Source organism: Catharus ustulatus, chromosome 4 (assembly GCF_009819885.2).
Source record: "Catharus ustulatus isolate bCatUst1 chromosome 4, bCatUst1.pri.v2, whole genome shotgun sequence".
Taxonomy (NCBI): domain Eukaryota; kingdom Metazoa; phylum Chordata; class Aves; order Passeriformes; family Turdidae; genus Catharus; species Catharus ustulatus.
In genome coordinates, this window is record NC_046224.1 from 12,261,801 (window position 1) to 12,286,301 (window position 24,501).

Sequence of the window (24,501 nt, forward strand, 5' to 3'; positions counted from 1 at the left end):
TTGCATTATTCAGTGTTTGCAGATGTTGATGTGCAAGAGCTTATTAAACATTTTGGTCAACCTTGCTCAAATTTAACATTTTTATATCCAGCATCATTTTCTACTTCCATGAAGCACTCTAGCATAGGATCAGTACATCTGTAATAGCATCATTGAAAGATTTATACTAGTCAGTATTTCACCTCAAATTATAAAAAGTGAATCACATTATATTTTGCAGGAATTTTACAAAGTAACATAATTGTCATAATAGTCTGGGGAAAGGGTGAAGAAAGAAATTTGAACAAGTGTAAATCTTGGTTGAAACATTTCCGCAGTAATGATTTTGCCTACCATTTTCATCAAATTAGGAGAATGAACTTAAAGATCAGAATTTGTCTTTTTAAAGTGTCAGTTCTAATTATTGAAAGTTTTCAGCCATTTTAGCATCAGAATCAACACAATATATCATTTACTCTTTGGAAGTTCTATTATAAAAAAATGGAATTGTGGTCCCTTCATCATTTGCTTCTAATGTTCATTTGGACAAATTGATTCCAATATAATAAATTCAAACAATATATAGTAACTAGGGCTGAGAAATTATTACCAAATATCTAATGATATTAGAGAAAATAATTTAACACCTAATTTAGAAGTTACATTTTGCTGCTTGCATAATGGCTATAAGCAGTTTATAATCTTTCCTGTTACTAGTTATGCAAAATAACACTTTTTAAGATATTGTGATGTAGCTCTTAGAAACTCGCATTTCCTGTGAGAGTATTTATTTCAGAGGTAAATTTTAAAATTTTGACATAGCACAAAAATTTGCCCAATTTTAAAAATTTTACTGGTATGATTTCTACTGTGTGTTAAGAAAGAACAGTTTTCAGGACCAGTGCAGTGAATCACAAAATTTTCACAATTACCTTTCTTCATATATTCTAACTCAACCTTATCATTCATAAAGATGTCTGTGACTGCTAGCTGCTACAGTGAGAAAAGTAACAAAAAATCTGATGTGAGCATATAAATGATGCATATTTATGTATCTACCTGTTCCAGTAAATCCTCAATCCTGTAGTGTAAGACACTAAACATAACGTGGATGTTTTATTAATCATGTCCATCATAACTATTAAAGTCTTGATGTGGGCAGAGGTTTACCAGTTATAGGTTTATGCACCAAACCTTCATATGTCATTGGTTTTTTTAATCCATCCTGTGCTTAATCCCTTCCATTTTGGGCACAGCCAACCAGTAAAAAATACAGAGTATGGGTGATTTTTTATCCAAGTGAGAAGGATGCGCCTTTTCAGGAAAATATGTGAATTCCAGGTTCTAGTCTGTTAAACAAATAATCACAAGAATTTAAAAAGCAAAAGCAAATGAAAACAGTTGCTTTTAGACTGAGAACAGTGTTCAGACTATACTTCTGTGAAATGGTGAATTTCCTTCAAATCTTCTCTGAACATGAAGGCCGTATCTTGATGGGAAGTAATTACACAGTGTGTTTAAATTAAACTAATATTCTCATTAATCTCATCCACAAAAAGTAGCAGCAGCCAAATCTATCCCAAATCTTATTCACAGTTTCTGAATAGTTATGGGTCTGTAGGTAAATTTACTTATCAACCAACTCCATTCAGAATAAATATTTTAAAGATAAATCTTTATCATAGTTTGGTCCCTAGTTATAGATTTTGTGTTCTTGTAGCATCACTCTGACTTTCATTGCCAGAATTAATTCCATGGTAATTTCTCAATTTACAATACTATTGCCCACATTATTAATTGTAATTAACATTATCTGATCCATAACCCACGTTTGGCTGAAACTCAAGGCTCTCAGAAGCTAATCCCAAAACATATTGTGAAGTCAAAAACCTGGGAAATAGGATGAGTGGAAAAATTGGACTTAGAAGTACTGCATGTGAAATCCAGCCGAGAATCTTTTGCAAAATTATATTTTACAAAGCTATCTTCTGAGACTGAAGGTGGCTCTTTAAATCATGCTGAGAGTAATGTAGTCTAGTGGTTCACAGAGAATCAGCAGTCCTGGACTCTGTCCCATGTACTGCCAGGAATTTAATGTGTGACTGTGACAAATTGCATCTGTGTTTCAGCATCCCCATCTGCAAAAATGAGCATAATAGTATTTGTGTAATTTATTTGAGATTTTAAAACATTGGTGTATTCTGAAGAAAAGACATTATAAAGCTAATGCTTTTCCTGTGAAATAAAATTTTCCATCTTTTCCTTTGAGTATTTCTACTCCCTTGCATGAGCAAAACATGTTATTAAAGGGAGTATTTAAAGATAATTTCATTAGGAGAGAAGGACTTGACATTGTGCCTTTGCAAGTATCCCTATTTCTGCATTCCAGAAGTTATTATGACATCCATTGCTTCTGTAGGTAAAACAACCATGCATCTAGGAAACTAAGTAGACAATACATACAATTTTGCTAGCTCTAAATGTCATGAGTTCATTTCTGATTAATTTCAGCTCAAGCAAATCTCCTTTCTATTGACTTTAATGTGCACTGGCCCAGGTCCAAGGGATTCAGTACAAGCTGTAGCTACCAATCTCAAAGCAACTTTAACTATGCCACCAGTAATAACAGCTCCACATTGAGAAGCAGGTGCCATTATTTTGTCAGATTTAATCAGCTAATCTCTTGGTTTAAATATCATGAATCAAAAGCCCAGTTTAAACTATCTAAATGCTTCTTAACATAATGTTATTGTACTTTGTGGATATTTTGGAGTAGTGTGTAAGCACGTATCAGTGGTCTTGTGAAAAAAGAAAGCTGAGCACAGAAATCAGATTTGGCATTTCACGTGGAAAAGATTCTGCTAAGCTGTTGGGGAATTAGTTATTCAACTACACATTGGGAAGGCAAGTATTGCTTTGAGCAAGTGATTTAAAGAACAAACATAAAATACCTCAGTAGTGTGGATGATGCTGCTGAGAATCATGATTTACCTGAAGTCAGCGCATAAACTTTTGAATATAAGGATCCTTGCAATTCAATAAATGCTGAGTTGTAACTGGAGGCAAATTCAGGCTTAATTGAATAGAAACATATCTGTGCATCCTGGAAATCTCAGAAAAGCAAAAATTCTCAGCAGTATAGCTGAGAAGCTGAAATGCCATCTATTCCATTTTATCAATTTCTCCATCTGCTTCCATCTCAGTCTGCTAAGAATATAGAATTCATTTCTTATTTGCTGTTTATCATAGATAAAACATTTTCATTATATATCTCACATAAAAACTTTTTCAACAGTCCTGTCTTTATGGTGTTTGCTTAGAAGTTTTACAGAATAAATAATTTCCGTTACTCTGAAAACACTGTATTTTGCTACTCCTTGATCTGTTGCTACTATGACTTTATTAATATGTACTGTCACATGGAATAAAAGAGAGTCTTTTTTGAGGTTACCAAACAAATGGGTATTAGTTGATCTCAGCCCAGAAGAGCTTAGAATCTATGAAAACTCTTGACAACTCCAGTGCAGCAAACAAATTAAGAATCAGCTTTCAAAACATGTTGAGGGGATGCCTGACTAGCTCTTAAAGGTCTTATTCTGCATGAGATGTAGCAAGATAAATTTAGTTTTCTTGCAGCTCTGTGCTGCCAAGTCTATTGCTAGACTGTTTCTGGGACCTAAATTATGTAAATGTATTGAGGGCTTGCACACTACAGACTGAGGGCAACATTTAGTCCCTTTAGTTCAATGGAAATCCTGCAAGTAGTGAGGGCTTGGTTAGACCTGAGGAGGTAATTCAGATGAGAGAATCTACATCAGCCATTTTGCTTTTCTGGATTTTACACCTTGATGCTTAATTGGGGAGGAGGGGAGGTTGTTTGTTTACATTCTGCTCTTTTCTTAAACATCAGAACAGCTGTGTTTAGTGAGCTGGAACTGAAATAGGTCAATAAAATGTTACCTGTGTGATTAGAGAGAACTTACTGGATATGTAATTATGATTAAAAGTCCTACAGCTTAGATTGGAATGTATAGCATGTGCAATTAAGGATTAAAGGAATACTTTTGGGCAGGAAAGCAAATATCTCTTTAATATTCAATAATTTCATTGAAAAGGATTTAGATTTAAAATATCTAGGCAGTAAAAGCAAACATTCAACAACACCTAAGCATTTTCAGAAGGTGTGCACCTCCTGAGTAGGTTCTGTATTGAAACACATCTTGGAACCAGAATCAAAGGCTGAAGCTGAAATGGACAAAAGGAGGAATAAATACAGAGGCTAAATTTACTTCAGCCATTACATACTATTGCACATTTCACTTTTTTTGTACACTTTATTGTCTTTATTGTGCCTGTTTCTATGCAGTTCTTTAAACATTTTTTTTAAATACTTTTGGCAAATAATTATAGTTATCTAGGCTACCTCAGATCTTATAGATACTGCCAGTTTCTCCTGCCCTAACAGAATCACAGAATTCTTGATGTTGGGAGTGACCTCTGAATTCCACTAACTCATGGTCACTGCAGCCAAGGCTGGCTTTGACCTTCCCATCCCCAACAAGTGGCTATGACATCCACCAGATCACTTCTCTTTGTCTTCACTTGGATGGGAAAGTTCCTACTGCACTCCAGGAGCCTCTGCTGTGTTGTCCCTTCAGCAGATATTGGTTTGGTTGAAGTACCCCATGATGACCAGAGCCTCCAAATGTGGACCTGCTTCTCTCTTTCTGTAGAGAATTTAATCTGGTTCTTCTGTTCAGGGTCTAACCCACTTGTGCTTCCTGGTCAGGCAGCTATAGGAAACACAGAAAAACCTTTGCCTCCCTTTAATCCTCATCCATAAGCTGTCAATTGGCTCCTCATCCATTCCCAGGCAGAACTCCATCCATTCCACCTGTTCTGTCCCATAAAGGGCAACTCTACCGCCTTGTCTTCCCAGCCTGAGCTTCCTAAGGGGTCTATAAGAAGTCCTCCTTCCCCACCCAGAAGATTGGCTTTTGTCAGGCCAGTCAGGTTTTGCACACTACACTGGATCAGTTCACAGACCTTCAGATGCTTCAGATTATTATTTTGGGGGAAGAATGCCATATAAATGACTAATGTATTATTAGACTTGTGTCTGCCTCAAAAAAGTAGTGGCAATAACACCTTGCTGGGCTGAGAAACCCACCTACACCATCATCAAGAACCATCAGCCCTGAGAGAAGCCACTTTTTGACAAATTTTGTATAAGTCACAGCACTTCTTAAGATTTCTGATTCATTTCAAATGCTAATTCAGGGTGAATCAACACAAATTATTAGTGGCAATATGCAAAAAAAAAAATTATTAAGAAAAGAGGGAACACATTTGTGAGAAGATATATGAAAATGGAACTGAGGATCTGGAAAAAGTATCTCAGAACAGTGACTGGTTGGAAGCTGTAGAGAGAAAAGAGGGGGTGGAAGAAACAACAAAAGAAGTTACTTGTCTGTAAAGAAATTGTCATTCCTGGAGACAAACTGTCCACACTGCACATTGCCAATTATCCTTTATATCACAGAATGGTTTGTGTTGGAAGGGACCTTCAAAGATCACCTGGTCCAACCCTCCTGCCAAGCACAAGGACATCTTTCACCAGACCAGGGCTCAAAGCCCTCCTCATTTCTCCTGAAGACTGCAATTACAGGGGAGTTTTTAACGTGATTATTATCCCATGGGTAATTATTCCTTCTTCTGAAGATAAAAGGGAAGCTGAAGAATCCAGTAAATCTCTATACTTGGGAAGCAGAACCTTAAATACAGGGATTTTCCGTCCTATGTTTCCAACTCCATCCCTGTGTGTACATGAAATGTTCAGAACTCAGCTGAAGGCTAACCTAGTAAAAGATACCATCAGTCCAGAACAATACCCATGCATGGAGAAAACTACAGAAAAGCAAAGTACAGCCAACCTTGATCCTAAACTTCTTTCAAGGGGAAATACATTTTGATTGGAAAAAGAAAGAGAGCTGAAATGAGAAGATCTAGACTTGTATTAAAACACTAAACTAGACGAGTCACGTTTTAAAAAAGGAATTTGACAAAGCAGCATATATAACAGTATGACTTGATGCCTGAGGATCAGTAATGTGTGGGCTGAGATTTTTTTGATATAACAGACATAAGAAGTTTACATATTCTTAAGCTATTCAAGCTATAGTTCCTGGAAGATTTAATTGTAAGAAAAAATAAATATGAAGCTACTGATCAGAGATTACATTAAGATCTTTAATGATAGTGAGAAGAAGTACTGAAAGAACCTGTAACAATATTAATAATGGGAAGAAAAGTGAAAAAAAAAAAATAATAGGAATGTTGAAGGAGAAAAGGGGGCTAAATTGGTTCATTTAATTTAAAACTGCTATCTTACCCATCTTTTAATTCTTTAGTAGATTTTTTTAGGGTGCATTTATCTTTTCTGCCTTTTTATATGATAGTGATGGGGTGTTAGTGTACTGTAATTTGCTTCTATACTGGAACATATGGCAACACTGTCTGGTTTTGTTATCTTCATCTTTTTCGTCTTGCATCCACTGCATACAAATGGAGTTAGAAGGCATTTTCTTTAGCAAATGTGAAAAATAATCTGTGGATGTTGTCAGTCTACTATATGGTTTGGAATGGACATCAGCAAAGAGGCTATCTGTACTGAAAATTGCACTTTGACATTTTCAAAATCTGCTTATGCAGTTGTTTTATTTATGTTCATTTAATTAGCTCATATCACTTTGAAAAAGAACATGAAATGCTAGAAGAAGAACCATTAACAGAGATTCACATTTTCTGGCCTCTAGATAACACAAAGTTTATCAAAAATAGCCATTAAGATTTAAAAAACAAAAAACAAACAAAAAAAATTTTTTAAAAATAGGCAAAAACTGGTCCAGGCAAAACATTAAGGGCCTTGGTGTGCTATCCTGAAGAGATAATGATATTGTTTTAGGAGAAAAAGGGAAAAGTTATGCATTCTCTTTTCTTTCAAACATTTTCATCGATTTAATAAGATTTGCATTAGACATGAGTTTAAATCAAAGACTGCAGACATACACTTTTAGATGGATTAAAAATTGAATTTTGTATTCATAGTTGGCATCTCAAGACCATTCATATTGCAATAACTGAATGAATTTTCCCTTTCTTTAATCCAATATTTTGTTCGCACAAGATCGAGTCCTGATGTCCTTGGGTTTGGGATTTTTTATATTTTGTTTTTTCTTTTACTGTCACGGTCTTTAGTTGTCCCTAATATTGGAAATTTTTAGCAATTTATCAAATTAAAAACATAAGTGGCCAATTTATGAGGCAATAGCAGCAGTTTGCCTTGAGGAGTGATCTCCTTCTGACCATTAGATTAGCTAACACAAAAGGAAAAAACCCTCTGTAAATAATTCCTGTTTTTTAAGATACCACAGTGGATAATGGACAGTTATCAGGGGTTCAACTCTGCTGCTTCCCATCAGGTGGTGACACTGGTGCAGGTTCTTGGTGCTGCAGGGGACAGCCTGGGCGGGGCAGCAGGTGGGTGCAAGGACCAACCAGGGCTGGGAAGATGCTGCCAGTGGGAGATGTAAATCCTTGTGCCCATGCACAGAAATATTCCTACTACAGCAACTTCCACATTACATGTCTCTATTTCCTCAGTCCTTTTGCCCTGCTAAATATCTCTTCTTTCACATTGCTATAAAATTATATTATATATTAACCAAATTATCTCAGGTTTTCACAGTGTCACGAAAGAAAGGTTTTGGCTTATTTGTGTGACCTTGAATTTTAGATTTTAAAAGTATCTGTATCAAAGTTGTGTGCTCTGCATCAAAATTTGAGTCCTTTATTGAGAGCTTCTCCTCATGAGAGACAAGTGTGATTGCACAAAATAACATAATCATCAGTAGACCCACAGAAAATTTCCTGTCCTTTAAAAATTTTTTAATGTTTATTCTTGTGATAAAAATAAATAAACCTATTGCTATTAGCAGTTAAGAGAAAAATCCCAAAAGGCTTTGGGAAAACTTTCATAAGAGAACAATGTAGAATCATGAGCAAGGCTGAATATAATCTCCCATCACTCAAGGATAATTGGATCTGTGAAATGGTTTAATTGTTGTCTGGTTGCAGTGAATTACTTTTGCTACAGCAAAGAAGGTGCTGTTACCTGCCATTTTTAGGGCAAAACAGCCTCCGGACTTCCAATTTTGCTGTGTGAACACACTGAATTGAGAATTGATGTTTTCTGGGACCTTGATACTAATACAGTATTTTTCATTACTTTCATTGGCTATTTCAGTATGTTGTCACCAAGTTGGAGGGGAATGCCTGGGATTGATTGCTATGAATAGCTGGTGTCTTAGTTCACTTTATTAAATTATTTCAGAACCTTGGTAATGTCTGGACAGCAGAAGTCTGACCTGCAAATTGGCAGAGTTTAGCTCAGACACTGACACCAATTTCTTTTAACTGCCCTGTTCTGAAGGGACATGAGAATGACCTTGATGTCTGTAGTATTGCAGTTGCTCAGGAAACCCCCAATTTTGCAGGTAATTGGATATCATCATACCTAAAACAAGAGTGCAGGATACTGGAAATCTGAGAAAACAATGTATTGGGCTTGCATGGCGAGGTTTTGGTGGCAGATGTCTTCCCCCACATCCAATGGAGCCAGTGCCAGTTGGCTGCAAAATGGACCCGGTGCTGGCCAAGGCCAAAGCAATCTGTGACAGTGGCATCACCTCTGGGACAGTGTAAGGGGGAGGGAAAGGAAAAAACAGCTACATTGCCCAGAGAAAGGAGTGAGAGTATCTGAGAGAACAGCCCTGCAGACACCCAGGTCAGTGCAGAAGGAGGGGCAGGAGGTGCTCCAGGTGCCAGAGCAGATTCCCCTGGGGCAGCCCCTGGGGCAGCCCATGGTGAGGCAGCTGTGCCCCTGCAGCCAGGGAGGTCCATGAGGGAGCAGAGATCCACCTGCAGCCCCTGGAGGACTCCAGGCTGGAACAGGGGAAGACCTTTGTTATATTTTCTCTGCCCTGTCCAGCTGAGGAGGAGATTGAGAGGGTGGCTGTTGTGGGCACCTGGCATCCAGTCAGGGTCATCCCACCTATCCCCAACTATTAAGTGTTGTGAACATCAGCCTCTGGGACAGTGTAAAAGTGGCAGGCCTAATACAGCCCATATTTACAGCTGTAGTCCTAAAAATCTGAGTGGCATTAATTACCTTTATCATATATAGGAAGACAAGGAAATGCAAATATTCTCAGGAGGACTTAAACTGACGTCTAAATGAGTTTTAGTTTTACAAAATCCTTGGGATGTTAAACACTCACTGGTGAGTTATACATACATATCACTGGGGGCTTTATGTTTAAAGGAACAACCAACCCATTATTTTAAAATCATATTATACAACCCCCCTTTTCTTTTAGACTTTGTACAGATATGCAGACTCAGCTTCTGTTAACTCTAAAGTTGTAGACGTTCTCGCTTCTTTAGGCTATATGGTACAAACTGGATGAACAGGTGCTCTTATTTTAATTTGCAGGAGGCACCATTTTCTTCAGTCACTTTTAGGACACCAAAGGGTATCCTGCTTATTACTGACTCAACAATTTCAAAAACTAAAAGGGAAAAGAAGCTAAAAAAAAAAAAAAAGAAAAATTGAGGAAACAGTACTGACAAATGAGAAGAGATTGACAGTTCAAGGAGAGATATAATATATGGAGGGAAATGAGCAATTCAGGGCCAGTCCAAGCGAGACTTGCACAACTATCATGCCATGTCTTCCTCCCCTCACAGGCACACCATTGCTTTCTCTCAATATTTCCATCAGTCTTACTGTCCCTTAATCCTTTCTCATCACCATTTTAAAATCCTGGAAGGAAAAAAGAGATAAAGACAAAAATGAGACAGTAGTGAAGAACACCATGTTCCCTCCTTCCACTTAAACTCCTTTACTGTTAAAAGTACAGATTTTCCTGCAGCAGCAGCTGCCTTGTGTAATTAGCACTGCAACTGAAAAGTGGAAAGCTAATACATTTTTATCATTTCACTGTGTACTGAAAGGCTGGCAGAGCCTGCCATTGCCACAGGTGTTAGAAGTGTTCCAACCCAACCAGTTTACAAACATGGCACTTGCACAACTGTTTTTGTCAGTGGAGCAGAGGCAAATATGCATGTAGCATTCAGTTCCCTGCATTTTTAAGGCTTCTATTAAAAAATTTGAGGCTTTTTTTTTCCCATGTTACAGAAATCATCTTCCTCTCTGAGCACAGACCAGTTAACCAGATGTTAACCAAGCCTGGGAAATTCAAGCACCTATATATAGATTAAGAAAGAAAGTAGACACTAGTTTAAACCCACAAGCCCTCACTGTAGTTCAGCCCAAATGGCAAACTTAGGAACTGAGCGCACATATTCAGTAGGCATATAATATTTTATTCAAAATAATTAAAGTTTGCCAAGGAAAAACATAACTAGTTCTTGGTAAGTGCACAGGGTGAATATATTATAAATTACATAGAAACTTAATTTTTCCCATTCTCCTGCATCTGAAAGCTATGGCTGATAATTCCACCATTACTTTATGTATCAGTAGAGTGCCTATCAATAGAGATGTAAAATCAAGTCACTTCCAGCTCTGCTTGCCTTTAAAAGTCTCTACACCAATCCAATATAGAAGTCTAAATAAATTTTCATCCTCTGTCTGCAGATTAAGTTTCATGAAGATGCAAATGACTGAAAAGAAACATAACCAGCCATAAAAAGTTGTTCTGTTCTGTACTTATTTGCTCTTCCCTGGTTATAATAGTGCATAGTTACACACAATGACAACACAATCAATCTTATCATTTCTTCTGCTTGCATTTCTTGCGGTTTATTTGTCTGATATACTCAGACTCTTTTCTAGTGGTTTAAGGACAGCCTTGGTTGAACAGCACTCTATATTATTTTTGGGTCCTCATACATGCATTTTTGTGAATAACTGGGGCTGTAGTCAGTAAGGTCATGCTGCTGCCTTTCTTACTGGGCTTTCTGAAGAGGATGTATTGACATTGAGGGGACTCAGCCTAATCACTCTGAATTTTTCTCTTGGGCCATAGGAAGAAATCCTCAAAAAAATTCAGTCAGGTGTTACTAGGTTAGTCTGTAAAAGGCATGTCTTTGTATGCCTTTATCTGATTAGTTCTAAGCTGGTTTACAGAAGAATTAGAAAGGCATAAAATAGTTAGGCAAGCCAGGCTGAAATTAAATACTGCAGTGAGAAATCTATTCAGTTTTTGTGTTTTGTGTTTCTATATTCTGTAGTAACTTTGTGATAGACCATCTTTTGGGATAGTTGCAGGAGAAGCAATCTGGAGGTCTCTTTTATTTCAAGAACTTGTAGTGACCTTGATATTTAAGGAACTGAAGGGACTGGAGTACAGTAAAGAGCAGAAATTAAAAGACTGGCCAAAAAAGAGGAAATCAGATTTGTTTATTCTGCCACTGAGTTGGTACAGCTTCAATTTGGAGACTTACCTTCAACCATTAAGTACAAATGCAATTAAAATTAATTAATTTAATTTAAATAACCAATTTAAATAATAGCCATGCCAGGGCATACACTGAGGAAAAGGTGACTTTCTGTTGGAATTAAGTAGATCAGTTGCTGATTCCAAAATTGCATGTATCAGTATCAGGAAAGTCAGATGCCTCACCATCTCTCTGGGTTGGTGTTTATGATAAAGGCAGCCATGACTGAGTGACCTGAAAGTCCCCTGACATGCAAATAGCCTATTGCTGCACACACATGAAAGAAGTGAGCAGACAGTCTCTTCTTCTGATAACTGTTTTTTCCATCTCTCTGCCCCATTTCCATCTCCATCCCACTTACACAGCATCCTCTCAGTCCCCTCTCTATTGTTTAGGTTGCTAAACCTAAACCTCTGAGGGAGGTTTTATATCAAAAAGGAAGAGAGAAAAATAAACAAAAGGCAAAGTAGTTCTTTCATCTTCTTTCATAGTAATGATTTTTTTTTTTTTGTGTTGAAATGTCATAAAAAGTGGCAGTGCACATATTTTGCATTCCCTTTGCCTTTCTTTTATTTTTATTTCTTCCTATTACTTTTCTTCCATGTTAGGACATGCCAACATCAATGAACATTGATACATGAAGAAAACATGGGTAGATCTTTATTGTATTATTATCCCACACAGTTAAACCTGTTGAAGGAAAAGTGACTTAGAAACCTGGTTAGTTTGTCATTGACACAAATAGATGTATTAATTGGACACTAAAACTGCAAAGTGCCCTTATGAATGCAAGAACATTGTGTCTGGTACATGAACAACGGACCACACACCTGTTTTCTCATGCAAAGTTCTTTTCTGACACTGTCACAGAACCATACTGAGAGTGAGTTTTAGCAGATGGCATTACAATTCAAATAAAGAAAAAAAGAGCTTTCAAATTCATATATATTTCCTTGTCACTGAAATGCCAAGGGATTTTTTAGCACAATGTTTAAAGTATACATTGAGTGTCTTCATAAATATCACTAATGCATAATGATGAATAAGTTACAACAAGAAGTTCCATGCAACCAAAGCAGCTTTTTATTGATTGTACAGCAAAGCAAAAAGTAATAAAAATGGGCATTTAAAGTTCTCACCCTCAACAAAGCAATGAAGCCACTGAGAAGAAAACACCAGACTAATCTTATCTCACTAGTATAAATGAAGAATTACCTGCTGCTTCAGCAGGTGCATTGTTAACATGAATTTTCCCCAGTACAATGTAATCTCTCATCAATTGTATTGATTTATCTTTTTCATCAAATACTATTTAAACAACTACTGTATCTGCATTATGTATATGCAGCCAAGTTCAGAACTGTAAAAACATGTTATTAAAAAGTGTGGTAGTCATGGAAACAGATAATATAGAAAGTACCTTGAGGAGGATTTTTCAATCTGATTGTACAGAACTTCACTGGCCACTTGTAAATAAAACAGAAATGTAAGGCTCCTTGTACTTGATCAGACCACTAGTTTATTTAACTTGCTTTCAGATTTCCATCCAGGATCAGTATCTGGTGATTCTGAGGCAGTTGCAACTCATCACAAATAAGTAATGCACTTTTTGAAATTTTAAAGTCTGGGCAGAATTGCTTTTTATTTGTAGACACCCACAGATAATGAGTTCATTGTAATCATTCAAAGTAGTACTTGGCTATTTTTTTTTTTTACATTATCACTACAGATGCTACATTTTTCTATCTCTTTTTATAATACAGCTATCCATTTGCATCTCTGGCCTGTCAAATAAGAATAAGTAATTAAGCAATTGCCAATTGCCTTGTAATAACAAGGTCAAAGAAAACCACCAGAAAACCAGGCAGCATTATTCTATGAGATTTATTTTGAAACAGTGACTTGAGACTCCCAAGACCCAATGAGAAAAAGACAGTCATAAAACAAATGTGTTCTAATGTTGATTGAAATTTTAATTGAAGTTCAGTATTGTTATTTTAAAAATCACTCAGAAACAAGGCAAAATAACTTATTTGACCAGGAAATATGGCTAGAGGAGATGAGGAAGAAGGGGCTTCCTCCATGCACAGGAACAGCATGGCGGTATGGAGCTCTCCTGAGCAGCTGGCTGATGGAGAGTCTGGGGCAGGATCAGAGGAGAGGACTGTAAAGGAGACCATGCTGGGTTGTTACAGATCTCCTGATCAGGGTGAGAAAACATACTTCAAACAACTCAAGTAAGTCTCTGATCACAGATTCTGGCTTCCATGGGGAACTTTAAGGTCCCTGACACCTGCTGCAGGGACAACAATGAAGAAGATAAGCAGGCAACAAGCTTTCTGACAGTTTTGGGGAATAAGCTCTTGCTACAGGAACCAGATAAGCCCATGAGAGGTGATGCATGCCTGGACCTGGTATGAACCAACAGCAAGAATTAGCAGGAGATGCGATAATCAGCAGCAACTTCAGCTATAGTGATCATGAAGTAGTGAAGTTCAGGATGCTGTGGCAGAGGAGCTCAGAACACTGGCAGACATCAGACCCTGACAGTGTCCCGGATGATACATGGAGTCCTCTGAGAACATTTCTGGACAGATGAAGAAGGGGGTGGTGACTGTGTGGTGGGTTGCCCTTGGCTGGACACCAGCTGCCCATTAAGCTGCCCTACCACTTCCCTTCTCAGCTGAATAAGATGGGAAAAAAGTCATGCATCAAGTTAAAGGCAGCTTAACAAAATAAAAGCAATGGTCACATGTGGAAGCAAAGGAAAAGATTTTGCTCTCTTCTTTCCATCAGCAAAGTGATGTCCAGCTACTTTCCAGGAAGCAGAACTTCAGCAAACATAGCAATTTCTCTGGAAGAGAGATGTCATGAATAATGATTGTTCTCCTTCCTTATCCTTTCTCTTAGCTTCAATTTCTGAGCAGACTTCATAAGATACAGAACATCCCTTTTTTCATTTTGGGTCAGCTGTACGGTCTATGCCCCTTCCACGAGCTTGCCAAAACCCAGACAACTGGGGAGGTGGGAATGCTGGGGAAACCTGTGAGGCTGTGCCAGCACTGTTCAGCAGTAGCCAAAACACTGGTGTGTTATCAACACCTTTCCAGCTAGTGGAGGAAAGCACAGCACTAGAATAACTGCTGTGGGGAAAAACTCCATCCTATCCATATCCAGTGCACTGGGAACAGGTAGTGTGGATTTACCCACTGCAAATAATGCCCAGCCAGCTTCTTTGCTGTGTTAAAATTACATTACTGGATTTGTGGATGAAGTAAAAGCAGTGGATGTCATTTATCTTGACTTACTCTTTTTTTTTTTTTTTTTTTTTTTCTGTCTGTCACAAAATTTTGTGTATTACATTTAAGACATTAAAAATCTGGGTGGATGGAGACTTGTGCATGTAACTGGTTGGGTTTTGAGGCTTATAGGGAAGTTGTTAATGGGCCCCACTGTGCCTGTGGAAGAGGAGTACTGCAGCAGTTTGTAGACAAATCTGGCCTGTTTGGCATCTCTGTGTCTGAAGGAGGCTTTGCAGGTGACCCCATGGGGACCCATCAGCACGGGCAAGGGCATGGCTGCATTGGGACCTAACCAGGCTGGAGGACTGGGCCAGCAGAAACCCTGCGAACTTCAACAAGGACAAATGTAGAGTTCTGCGCTTGGGCAGCAACAAAATCTGGGAACTAACTTGTTAGACTGTATCTGTAATACTGAATCGAGTTTTTGAACCCTGTGATACACAGCAGAGGGCAACCAAGACAGTCAGGGCAGGGGCACTTACCCTGTGAGCAAAGGCTGAGGGTATTCCTGTTTTCCCCTTAAAAAAGGCACTGGAAAAAGCACTGAAATGTGTCATTTGGGTTTATTGCAGAATAGTAAGCTTTCTTAATTTGTTATACTAGAGGTTAAGAGAACAGACAACTAAAGTAGTTGAATTTGAGAGACAAAGTACCTGGCAGCCTCCCATAAAATTTGACCTGCACTGTTATTAGCTACATACCTTTAGATGGATCTTTTTAGGTAAGTAGCCAAATTCAAGGGTTTAGGTTTTATAACAGTAAATTCAGTAACTCCACAAATTAACATGGTATGCATTTAAACATTTAACAATAAAGCAAAGAATATAAATAAAGAGGCTGGAAAGCAAATAGGAGAAAAGCCTAACTTCATCATGCATTTGTTGGATAGAAAACAATGGTTTGTAACCAGGCTGAATTGAAACAGTTAGTAATGAGATACAAGCAATGAAAGATTTGAACATCCAAAAGACGAAAGAGAGTGGTTTTCTTCAGTCTGTTTTTTTCAAAGTCTGAAGAATATAGCATAAAACTGATTTGTAAAAAAATCAGTTTCGAAGGCAGAATCTTCCGTGTTGGAGCTGTGTATGGCATGAAGCAAATCTGCTGAACTTCAGGAATACACACTGATAATGCAGAGGGCAGTTGATGTACTCAGGGCTCCTGTTCTGCAGGAAAAAAAGGTGTGCCAGTGCCAGATGATCTCATTGCAACCCCCCTGCCCCTGGGATGCCTTTCCCTAGAGCAGACTGTTCGGATCCCCATCCAGCCTGGCCTTTGTCAGTGCCTGGCTGAACCTGGAACCATCCAGCGGTGCCGCCTCGGCTCATGGGCGTGGAGCGCACCAGGGCACAGCGCTGCAGAAATGTCCCTCATCCTGAAGGGACCTCATTCCTAGCAGGGCCCATGGCAGCTACTGGAAAGCTGTGAGGGTGCTGCAGTGACTCTGTTTATGTGTACCCTTTGTGATGTTAAAAATGAGACAGTGTGTAATTTAATGCAGAATTCAGAAATTTTACCGCGCTCTTGGAAGCTAAGGCACACTGCTGTTTTACTATTCTGAGCAAGAATTTGTAGCTAAAATGTGAGCTATCTCTATTTCCACAGCAGCATGCTGGTCACTTTAGAGGGAACTCTGAGATCAACAAGAAGCTGGTTCAAGCTACTCTCTCTACAGAAGTCCTGTAATATGAACCAGGCACCTGGCTCAAATAATGCAGGAGTAAGGGCAGAGAACAAGATAAAAGGATAACAAGATTTGAATTTTAAAATGCTAAAGTTTTAAAAATATTTTTTCAATATTTCTGCACTCCTTAAATCTATTCTTTATAATACATGGAAAACAGGATTTTGTAATTTGTTTGAAATCTTTTAACTCTTGGCTTTCTCTGGAAAAGGCCCATGGAGAGTACTTTTGACCAGCTTCAGCTATTGTCAACTTACCTCTTGGGAACCGAGTTCCTTATTAAACCTTTATCAAGGAAACCATCTCAGGTACTGCCTACAGTAATCTAGCTAAGTTCTCAACATGTAAGTTATTTTCTCCCTTGTTTATTTCTAATTGATTGGGATTTTAATTTTTTTTTTAATGAAAAGCTAAAAAAACCCTTATAGACTCTTTTTGATTAAAAACAAAACAAACAAAAAAAGCCAAAAAACCAACTAAACAAAAAAACAAAAACCCAAAAACCGCAGTAATTCAGTTTACACTTTTTCACTGTATTAATGTAAATCTTAATTAACAGTTGCACAGTTCTGCATGTCAGAGGAATCAATTATACCTAATGTTCAAAAATATCCCTAGTCCTGCCAGTATTTCACTTGGTAAGAATGCTGGGAAAAATATTATTGAATTTATAGTAATATTAAGCAATCTATGTTCTGCATAATTAAGAACGGAGCATGTCACAATGAGCTGCACAGAAGGAAAAAGATGCATTTATCAGATGTGTTACTTAGACATTTATTTCCATTCTTCAAGGAGAAATTTTGCATAATGACATTTTATTTGTAAGAATAAATTGCTTTTTGATTGCAGACGGAACATAAACAGTCATGACTCTGTGAAATTGGCTGATATGAGAATGGCAGTTGGAGAAAACGAGTTTCATTGAAATTGAACTTACATGACTTGACTTGGAGAGGGTACATTCCCTAGGTTTTCCAGATATTCCATGAAAGGAATAATCAGTTTGGGTTTTTTTGTGAAGGTGGAATTATCAGTCCTACCTTTGTTGTTATTTTCACTGAGAGAGTGAACAATCCAACTTCCAACTTTTTTATCTAATTTTTTCTCTCCCCACCCACTCAATGTTACCATAACATGTACCTGCTGATTTGGTTCATTTTTTGAGCTCCAGATGGAATGCAGATGGGTGACCTAGCAGAATTCACACAGGTATGGGGGTAGTAGGTTAAGTCCTTATTTTCACTGGGTAATGTTAGCCTCTCTTTCCTTATGGCAACCTGTATCAGAGGCTGTAGGAGCAGCAGCACAGCCACAATGTGTTTCATGCATCAGCTGGACAATGTAGACTTGCACAAACAAAAGCAAAATTATCTCCAGCCCTGAGCTCCTGAGGGAGCAGCACAGCATGCCTGGAGCAGCACCCACCCCCTGGGAATCTGTGTGCTGTGCCTCAGGATATTGCAAGCAATGTTTTTTGCTGTGTAGTGAGGAACACTGGTTTAGACTTAGAGACAAATATTTGCAAAGACTATATCTCTTAGAGAACCTGGAAGACTGACACTGCATTGGACTGGGGGGCTGCACTGCTCTGTAACTTTTAGTCCAACCATTTTGATACCTGCTGTAGTAGGTAACTGACTTGTAAAGGCAAAACTGAATTTGAAACAGAGAGAAAAGAGATAAGAGAGAAAGCAAGAGATGAAAAAACCATAGGCTTTTGAGTGGGAAGATATAGTATTTTTCTGAAAAATCTCCTATATATGTTAGAAAATTATTCCTGGCCCGTGCCTGGGTGTAACAAGGCAGGTGAATCAAATTTGTGTTGACTTCCACAGCTTCCACATGCTCATTGACAGTATTATCAATAACAGCAGGCATTATATTTTCTTTTTCTCTCCAATACTATATTCCTTTGAACTATACAAATATTTTGATTTGCAGCTGAATCAGGAAATATGCTCTCATCTTTCTTTCCAGCCTGTCAGCAGGGTAGTGACACAATGCTGTCTGTTGTTCTGAAACCTTGAGAAGTTTTGATGACTCTTTTAACTCAGTTAGTAAATGATAAACTTCAGAAAAATTAATCTCCAGGCTTGGTATCATGCTTTTTCATCTTGGCACATTGAGATCCAAAACGCAGTCTTTCCTCCATCCCTAGAGAATGTTAAGTAGCACCATTAAAAATCATTCTGAAATGCAACAGCTTTCAGAAGGCAGAATAAGAGCATCTGCACCATTAGCATAAGCAGTCTGTGATGAGAAGGCACTACAATTGATTATTAAAGTGACCCACTCGAATTCCCATTAGTCTTTCCTTTTTTCCTTCTTTCTCTGTCTTTCTCTTTTTCTCTTTTTCTTTTTTTATCTTGCTTGCTTGCTTCCTTGCTTTTGCTTTCTTGCTTTCTTTTCTTCTGACTTGCACTGGGCATTTAATTTTTAGAAAGGCAGTATCTACTGAATTAAAAGCTCACCCAGATGTTTACTGAGTCAAGGTTGTTTTGGATGACTGGTGTTGGCTGCTTCTCTTGTAAGGAATAAAGAATGCATTGCAAAACTGGAGGATAAAAACACACCATACAGATTATCCAACACCCTTGCATCCACTCTGGGTGCCAACCACTGCACAAAATATTACTGATTTTTAAATGTGATTTTATAAATATTCCTGAACAGGCCCAGCACCGGATGGTAGATATTTAAGATTTAAAAATAAAAGGTAGATTTTTAATTTTTTTTCCTTCTATAGGGAAAAAGCCTTCAGCAGTCTATAGACTTGGAGGACAAGAGTGGTAGAAGTGTTGAGCTCCTAAAGATGAAGATGTCTATCGTATTATAGCACAGTATCCATCAACAAGTGCTTGCAAAAATTGCACACAAATGACCATGCTGATGCTACCAAATGAATATCAGCTGTAAGATATAGCTCCTTTCCCTATTCACATCATGGTGGCCATCAGCAATCTCTTTCACTAGTGTTTTACAACAATTCTCTTTAACAAATATTTACTGTTCACTTTCATCCCTAATGATCATCCCTGGGTACAGTGAAATCAAAAGGAGAAATGGTAATGCCCTCACCTCTAATCTGGCAAATGCTTAGCTTCCTGTTTTATGAAGCAGTAAAGTATTTCTGTCCTTTAATCTTTCATTTCAATAGTGAAAAATGGAATAGATGCCACTATTTAATGTAATGAAAAATAATCACAGTGCTTCTGAAAGCTAATGTAGCAGAAGATTCTTCTTAGAGAACCTTTGTAGTAAACTACACTCTACTAATTTTATCTGCCATTCTTGACAGGCAGGGGCCTGGGGTTTGTGTTTGAGCAATTCTATTTTACTGGTCAACACAGAATTTTAATTAAACATAGCTTATGGGCCAAATCTTAAATGGAATAATAAAATCAGAGCATAACCTTACATGGATTCTATTATGGTACACAAAGGTAATCTTGTTTTTTCTTTCTTCTGAACCCACGGCTATCTTATGATGCTAAATATTCAGTCATTCAATTCATGCATTTAAAAGTGGGTTCTCCTTGGTATAGCAAATACATTAAATTTTTACAGACTTTTAAAATAGTAAATGGAATTTTTCTTTTTCCTTCTCAGTAGTTTTGCCAGTTCATAAGTACGATTAAGTATTACTTTAGGAAAAAATAGGCCAATAGGTTAATAGTGAATCTTCAATAATTTCAGACTTTGAAGAATACATAAAATGAAATATCAGCATCTATATACTTGTAGTGTATATACTTACACAAAAATACCCCTTTTCAAAGCTGGACAAAAATATCTACTTTTTTATTTATTTATTTCATACTTGGAAAAAAATGCACCTACTAATGGACTTTGGGAGAGGAACCTATGCATATGTGGGTGTATGTATGTGGGGGATATGTGCATGTGTGTGTGTATTTTTATGTACGGGTCTTACTGGTACGTACCTGAGTTTTCTCTAAGGAAATATAGTTTCAGATGGACAGATACAAAAGCAATATCAAGTTAATTAGCAGAAGAACCCTGCAAAATTGCATGAAAATAAAATACACTAATATTACTTGAGCTAATATTTTATATTTATTGCGTGTCATAGTGTTTGGTAACAGCATAATTTTTCAGGGCAGATTTTTGCCTTTCCTATCATGCATGAGTTGGCAATGAAACTTTCTGTAGGGGCAGTACAGGATTTGTGCATCAGCTGATATCTTTTTGAATATTTATGGACTACATTACACAGTCTTGTCCCAAGATACACATGATTTCGTGTAGGGTGACTCACCTCATTTTACTCAAGTTCTGAGGTCCAGAAAGAGCATCACCAGGGCTCTCTAATGCTTAGAGCCTTGCCATGCCATTGCCATGCCCCTGCACCAATGCAGCTCTGCAGCCTCCTGGGCTGCACTTGGCAGAGCATCACCAGCAGATCAATGAAATGATCCTGCTCCTCTGGCCAGCACAGGTGAGACACAGCTGGAGTGCTGGATCCAGGGCTCCAGTACAGGAGAGACAAGGACATAAAGACGAGTCCAGTGAATGGCCACTGACATGATGAAGGGACTGGAGCATCCCTCCTATGAGGAAAGGATTAGAGACCTGGGATGGTTTAACCTGAAGAAGTGAAGGTTCAAGGGAATTCTATCAATCTAAATACGTAAATACATGAAGGGAAGTGCAAGGACAGAACCTGGCTCTCTGTAGTGGTGTCTGGTGACAGGACAGGAGGCAAAAGGGCACAGACTGAGTTACCCAGAAAGGTTGTGGAGTCTCCATCCTTGGATACAGTCAAGCACTACCTGAAGGTGGTCCTGAGCAATGTGATCCAGCTTTGAGCAGAGAGTTTGGGCTAGACAACCTCCAAAGTTCCCTTCCAACATCAACCATTCTGTAATTCTGTGACCTGCTTGAATACTTTATGTTGCCTTTATTCCTATGAAGTGACAACAACAAAATAGCCCTGATAAAAGAAGTTCAGAGTGTGGATTTAGGAAGATTTCAAAGCCAGCAATATTCTAAGAATAATAGAAAAAATTGAGTATCAACATTAAGCCTTCAGTTAAAAAAAAAGTAATATGGCATTTCCTGAAGTGCCTGTCTCTGGCAGAGGGTTGTATCCTTCATTGCACGATTGGAATAGGTGAGCAGGAACATTCCCTGTGACATGTGACATGGAGATCACAGCAGTACAAACAGGTTCACTCAAGAAAGGATCAGCTACTACAGATGCATTTAAAGGAGAAGTACCAAGCAGAGATTGACATGCCCTTTTAACACTTTAGCCTCCCTTTTGCCACTCAGGCTTTACTTTCCTATTTGCCCCTTTGAGTAAGTCTGTAATTGTCTATTCATATTGTCTGTGAAAAAACAAATCTCAAGTCATCTATGAGTAATTCTTTATGACCAGTGTAATGACTGTTCAATATGATCTATATCAGTTCTGTTCTGTCTAGTTCAGTACTCACTGTCTCCAAAACGTTACTTTAAAATAGTGCAAAAGAGTTTAAAAATTAAAAATAAAAATTAAAAAAAAATGAGATAAGGAATTCCAGAGTCAAATTTCCATTTAGAATCTCACTACTACTCTCCATACATTATGTCATTGTCTTTAACTGCACAGAAATCAATAACTGTGCATAATGGTAATGCTCGTCCCTTTGTGAGTCTCCTTCATCCAAGTGACCACATCTGGTACTGAGGTTTTACTCTGTTCATGTCAACTGAGATACGTGTTACCTCTGTCTGGTGCCTTTTAAACACAAGATGAAATTCAGTTGGCAAGTAGAATATTTTTTAAGCATTCAAAAAAAATAAGTTTGGATGTATATTAATATATATGTGGCAGTTTAGTTATAAATGAATGAAGATTGATTTTCAAGATTATTGAATTAATATTTATAACAGTTTCATTGTTAAGAACAGAATGTTTTGGGATCTCTGTTTCTGAAAAATGTAGTTAGCTGTATGTCCAGAGGATGCTACAATATCTTATTTTTGTTTTTACTGTTATGTACTGTTTTGTGCTCCTGTGTTCCTGATATATAACTAACCTTTGGAACAGGATGCCTTTGGAGATTGTGGAATTGCTATCACAGTATGAAGAATAATGCAAACATTTCAATATACTAACTGTACTTACATGGCAGGAGACAAAGTCTTTTCATTCCTTCTAGACCAACTTTTCCAGGAGTCCTATAAAAAAAGCTCAAAAAGCAAATTATTTTTTGTGTGTGTAACTATTTGTGAAAATGGAATGCCCTCACTTCTTCTGCTACTTGCGGCTGCCATGGGGTGTGTTCAAGATTTGGCATTTGCTTTAGTCGCTGTAACTAATTTCTCTATTATTTCCCTCAACATCCAGCAAAGATCCACAATTTTGTTATTAGAAATCTTTGCATTCTGTACTTCATTTACTGAGAGGGATTAACTCTTTGTTTTTCAGAGCTTCCATATGGCTGGGAGAAAATTGATGATCCCATTTATGGCACTTATTATGTTGAGTAAGTTCCCAAGTTCAATATTAAGTTGCTGTTAATATGTCATGACCTAATACTGGTGTCCTCTCCAATGCTCAGCCTGGCAAGGAATGGGTACAATCACTGTACATGTTAAACTAAGGGTGTACTAGGAATTCTCAGTCATCAGTGCAGTTAATGTGTCCAGATACATTCAAAGTGTCCCAAATCAGTGACTCAGGCATTCAGTCACTCTCTTTACCCAGGGTCTGGTTTCATGGTACCATTCCAGCCGACACTTGCACAAAGAACATACCCATGAAAGAGATGTTCCATTTTCTATCTAAGCTTTGGATATCCAGCAAGGTATAAATCTTATTAATCAATGAATAGAGCAAAGCATTATCAGTTTAGCTCAGTTAAGATCCATTTCTGGGTAGTCCTCACTTGCTGCAAATCAGGTATTTATACTGCTTGTACAGGAAGTCAAGTTATTTGTACAGTGCATATAAAATGTTATATTTTATTTCATATTTTAAAGTGCAGCTGAAAACAATATAAATTCTATTTTCATAGCACAATCCTTGCTTTCATTTTCTTCGAATTCTGTTTTAGTTATGAAACAAGAAAAAAGGTTCTTCCTCTGTGCAAAGGCCAACAAAATGCTTTTGATTGAAGTAGTGGTAGAACCTGGCCAGTTTGTACATAAAATAAGTAAATCTGAGAGATTATTTCCTGTGCTTATTAGCTTAACATAGTGAAATGAGAATTATGCAAAATGAATCTGGATTCAGATTGTGGTATCTGTTTGGGAGGGGTCAGTTCTCACTCTGCTGTCTACCGATAGTATTCAGGTGAGGACACAGAAAACCACTCCTGTCACTGTGCAGGTTGCACTTGAAAGGTTGAGAAACAGCTACCCATTAGTGCCTTTTATTGAACATGAGAGATCTTTAGAGAATGTGGCCCCTGACCTAAAATTTCAATTTCAAATCCTGACACTCAAGCAATATATTTATCTAGCTGTTTCATAGCAAATAGAACATTTCCTTTGTGTCTCACATTTTTCCCTTGGTGTCTTGAATCCATACCAGCACACTGACTGCAGGAATGCTCTAGTATTGGAGATGCAGCTTTTCCAGACTTCAGGATATGCTGCTGTTATGCTGTTATGCAAGGGTTCAGGTGTGCAGGAAGATCAAAAAATCATCTGATTTCTGGAGGTCTGATGCCCATGCATGATCCCCAGCCCTCTACAAAGTAAACAATCAACAGAAAATGGCATTTGGTTGCTTCTCTGCTGACTCCTTCTGTCCCATTCTCCAAATGCCAGAGCACCTGCTCTCCTTTGTCCCCTGCTTGCTTCCTGCCCTCAGGTGAACGAGGCAGCAGCTCCACCTACTTTGCAGCTCAGCTCAAGTCATTTTAGTCCAGATTCAAACAAAAGGATAAGTTCTGAAGTCTCTATGTAATACCATTAAATTACTCCCCCTTGTGATGCCTGAATTCTTTTATGATTTCCACAAGGAGGTAGGGGCTCCAGTTCTCATATCATTTTGTA

General features: G+C 37.8%; 1 protein-coding gene across 14 annotated transcripts in view; it reads left to right on the plus strand.

Moving 5' to 3' along the window:
• MAGI2 (membrane associated guanylate kinase, WW and PDZ domain containing 2) overlaps positions 1 to 24,501 on the plus strand; it is a 713,151-nt gene that overhangs the window by 534,543 nt on the left and 154,107 nt on the right. For all 14 annotated transcript variants that reach the window (XM_033057437.2, XM_033057440.2, XM_033057436.2 and 11 more), the window contains one exon: positions 22,928 to 22,985. In XM_033057437.2, coding sequence (XP_032913328.1) covers positions 22,928 to 22,985 — 58 coding nt within the window. The remainder of the gene's footprint in view (positions 1 to 22,927; positions 22,986 to 24,501) is intronic.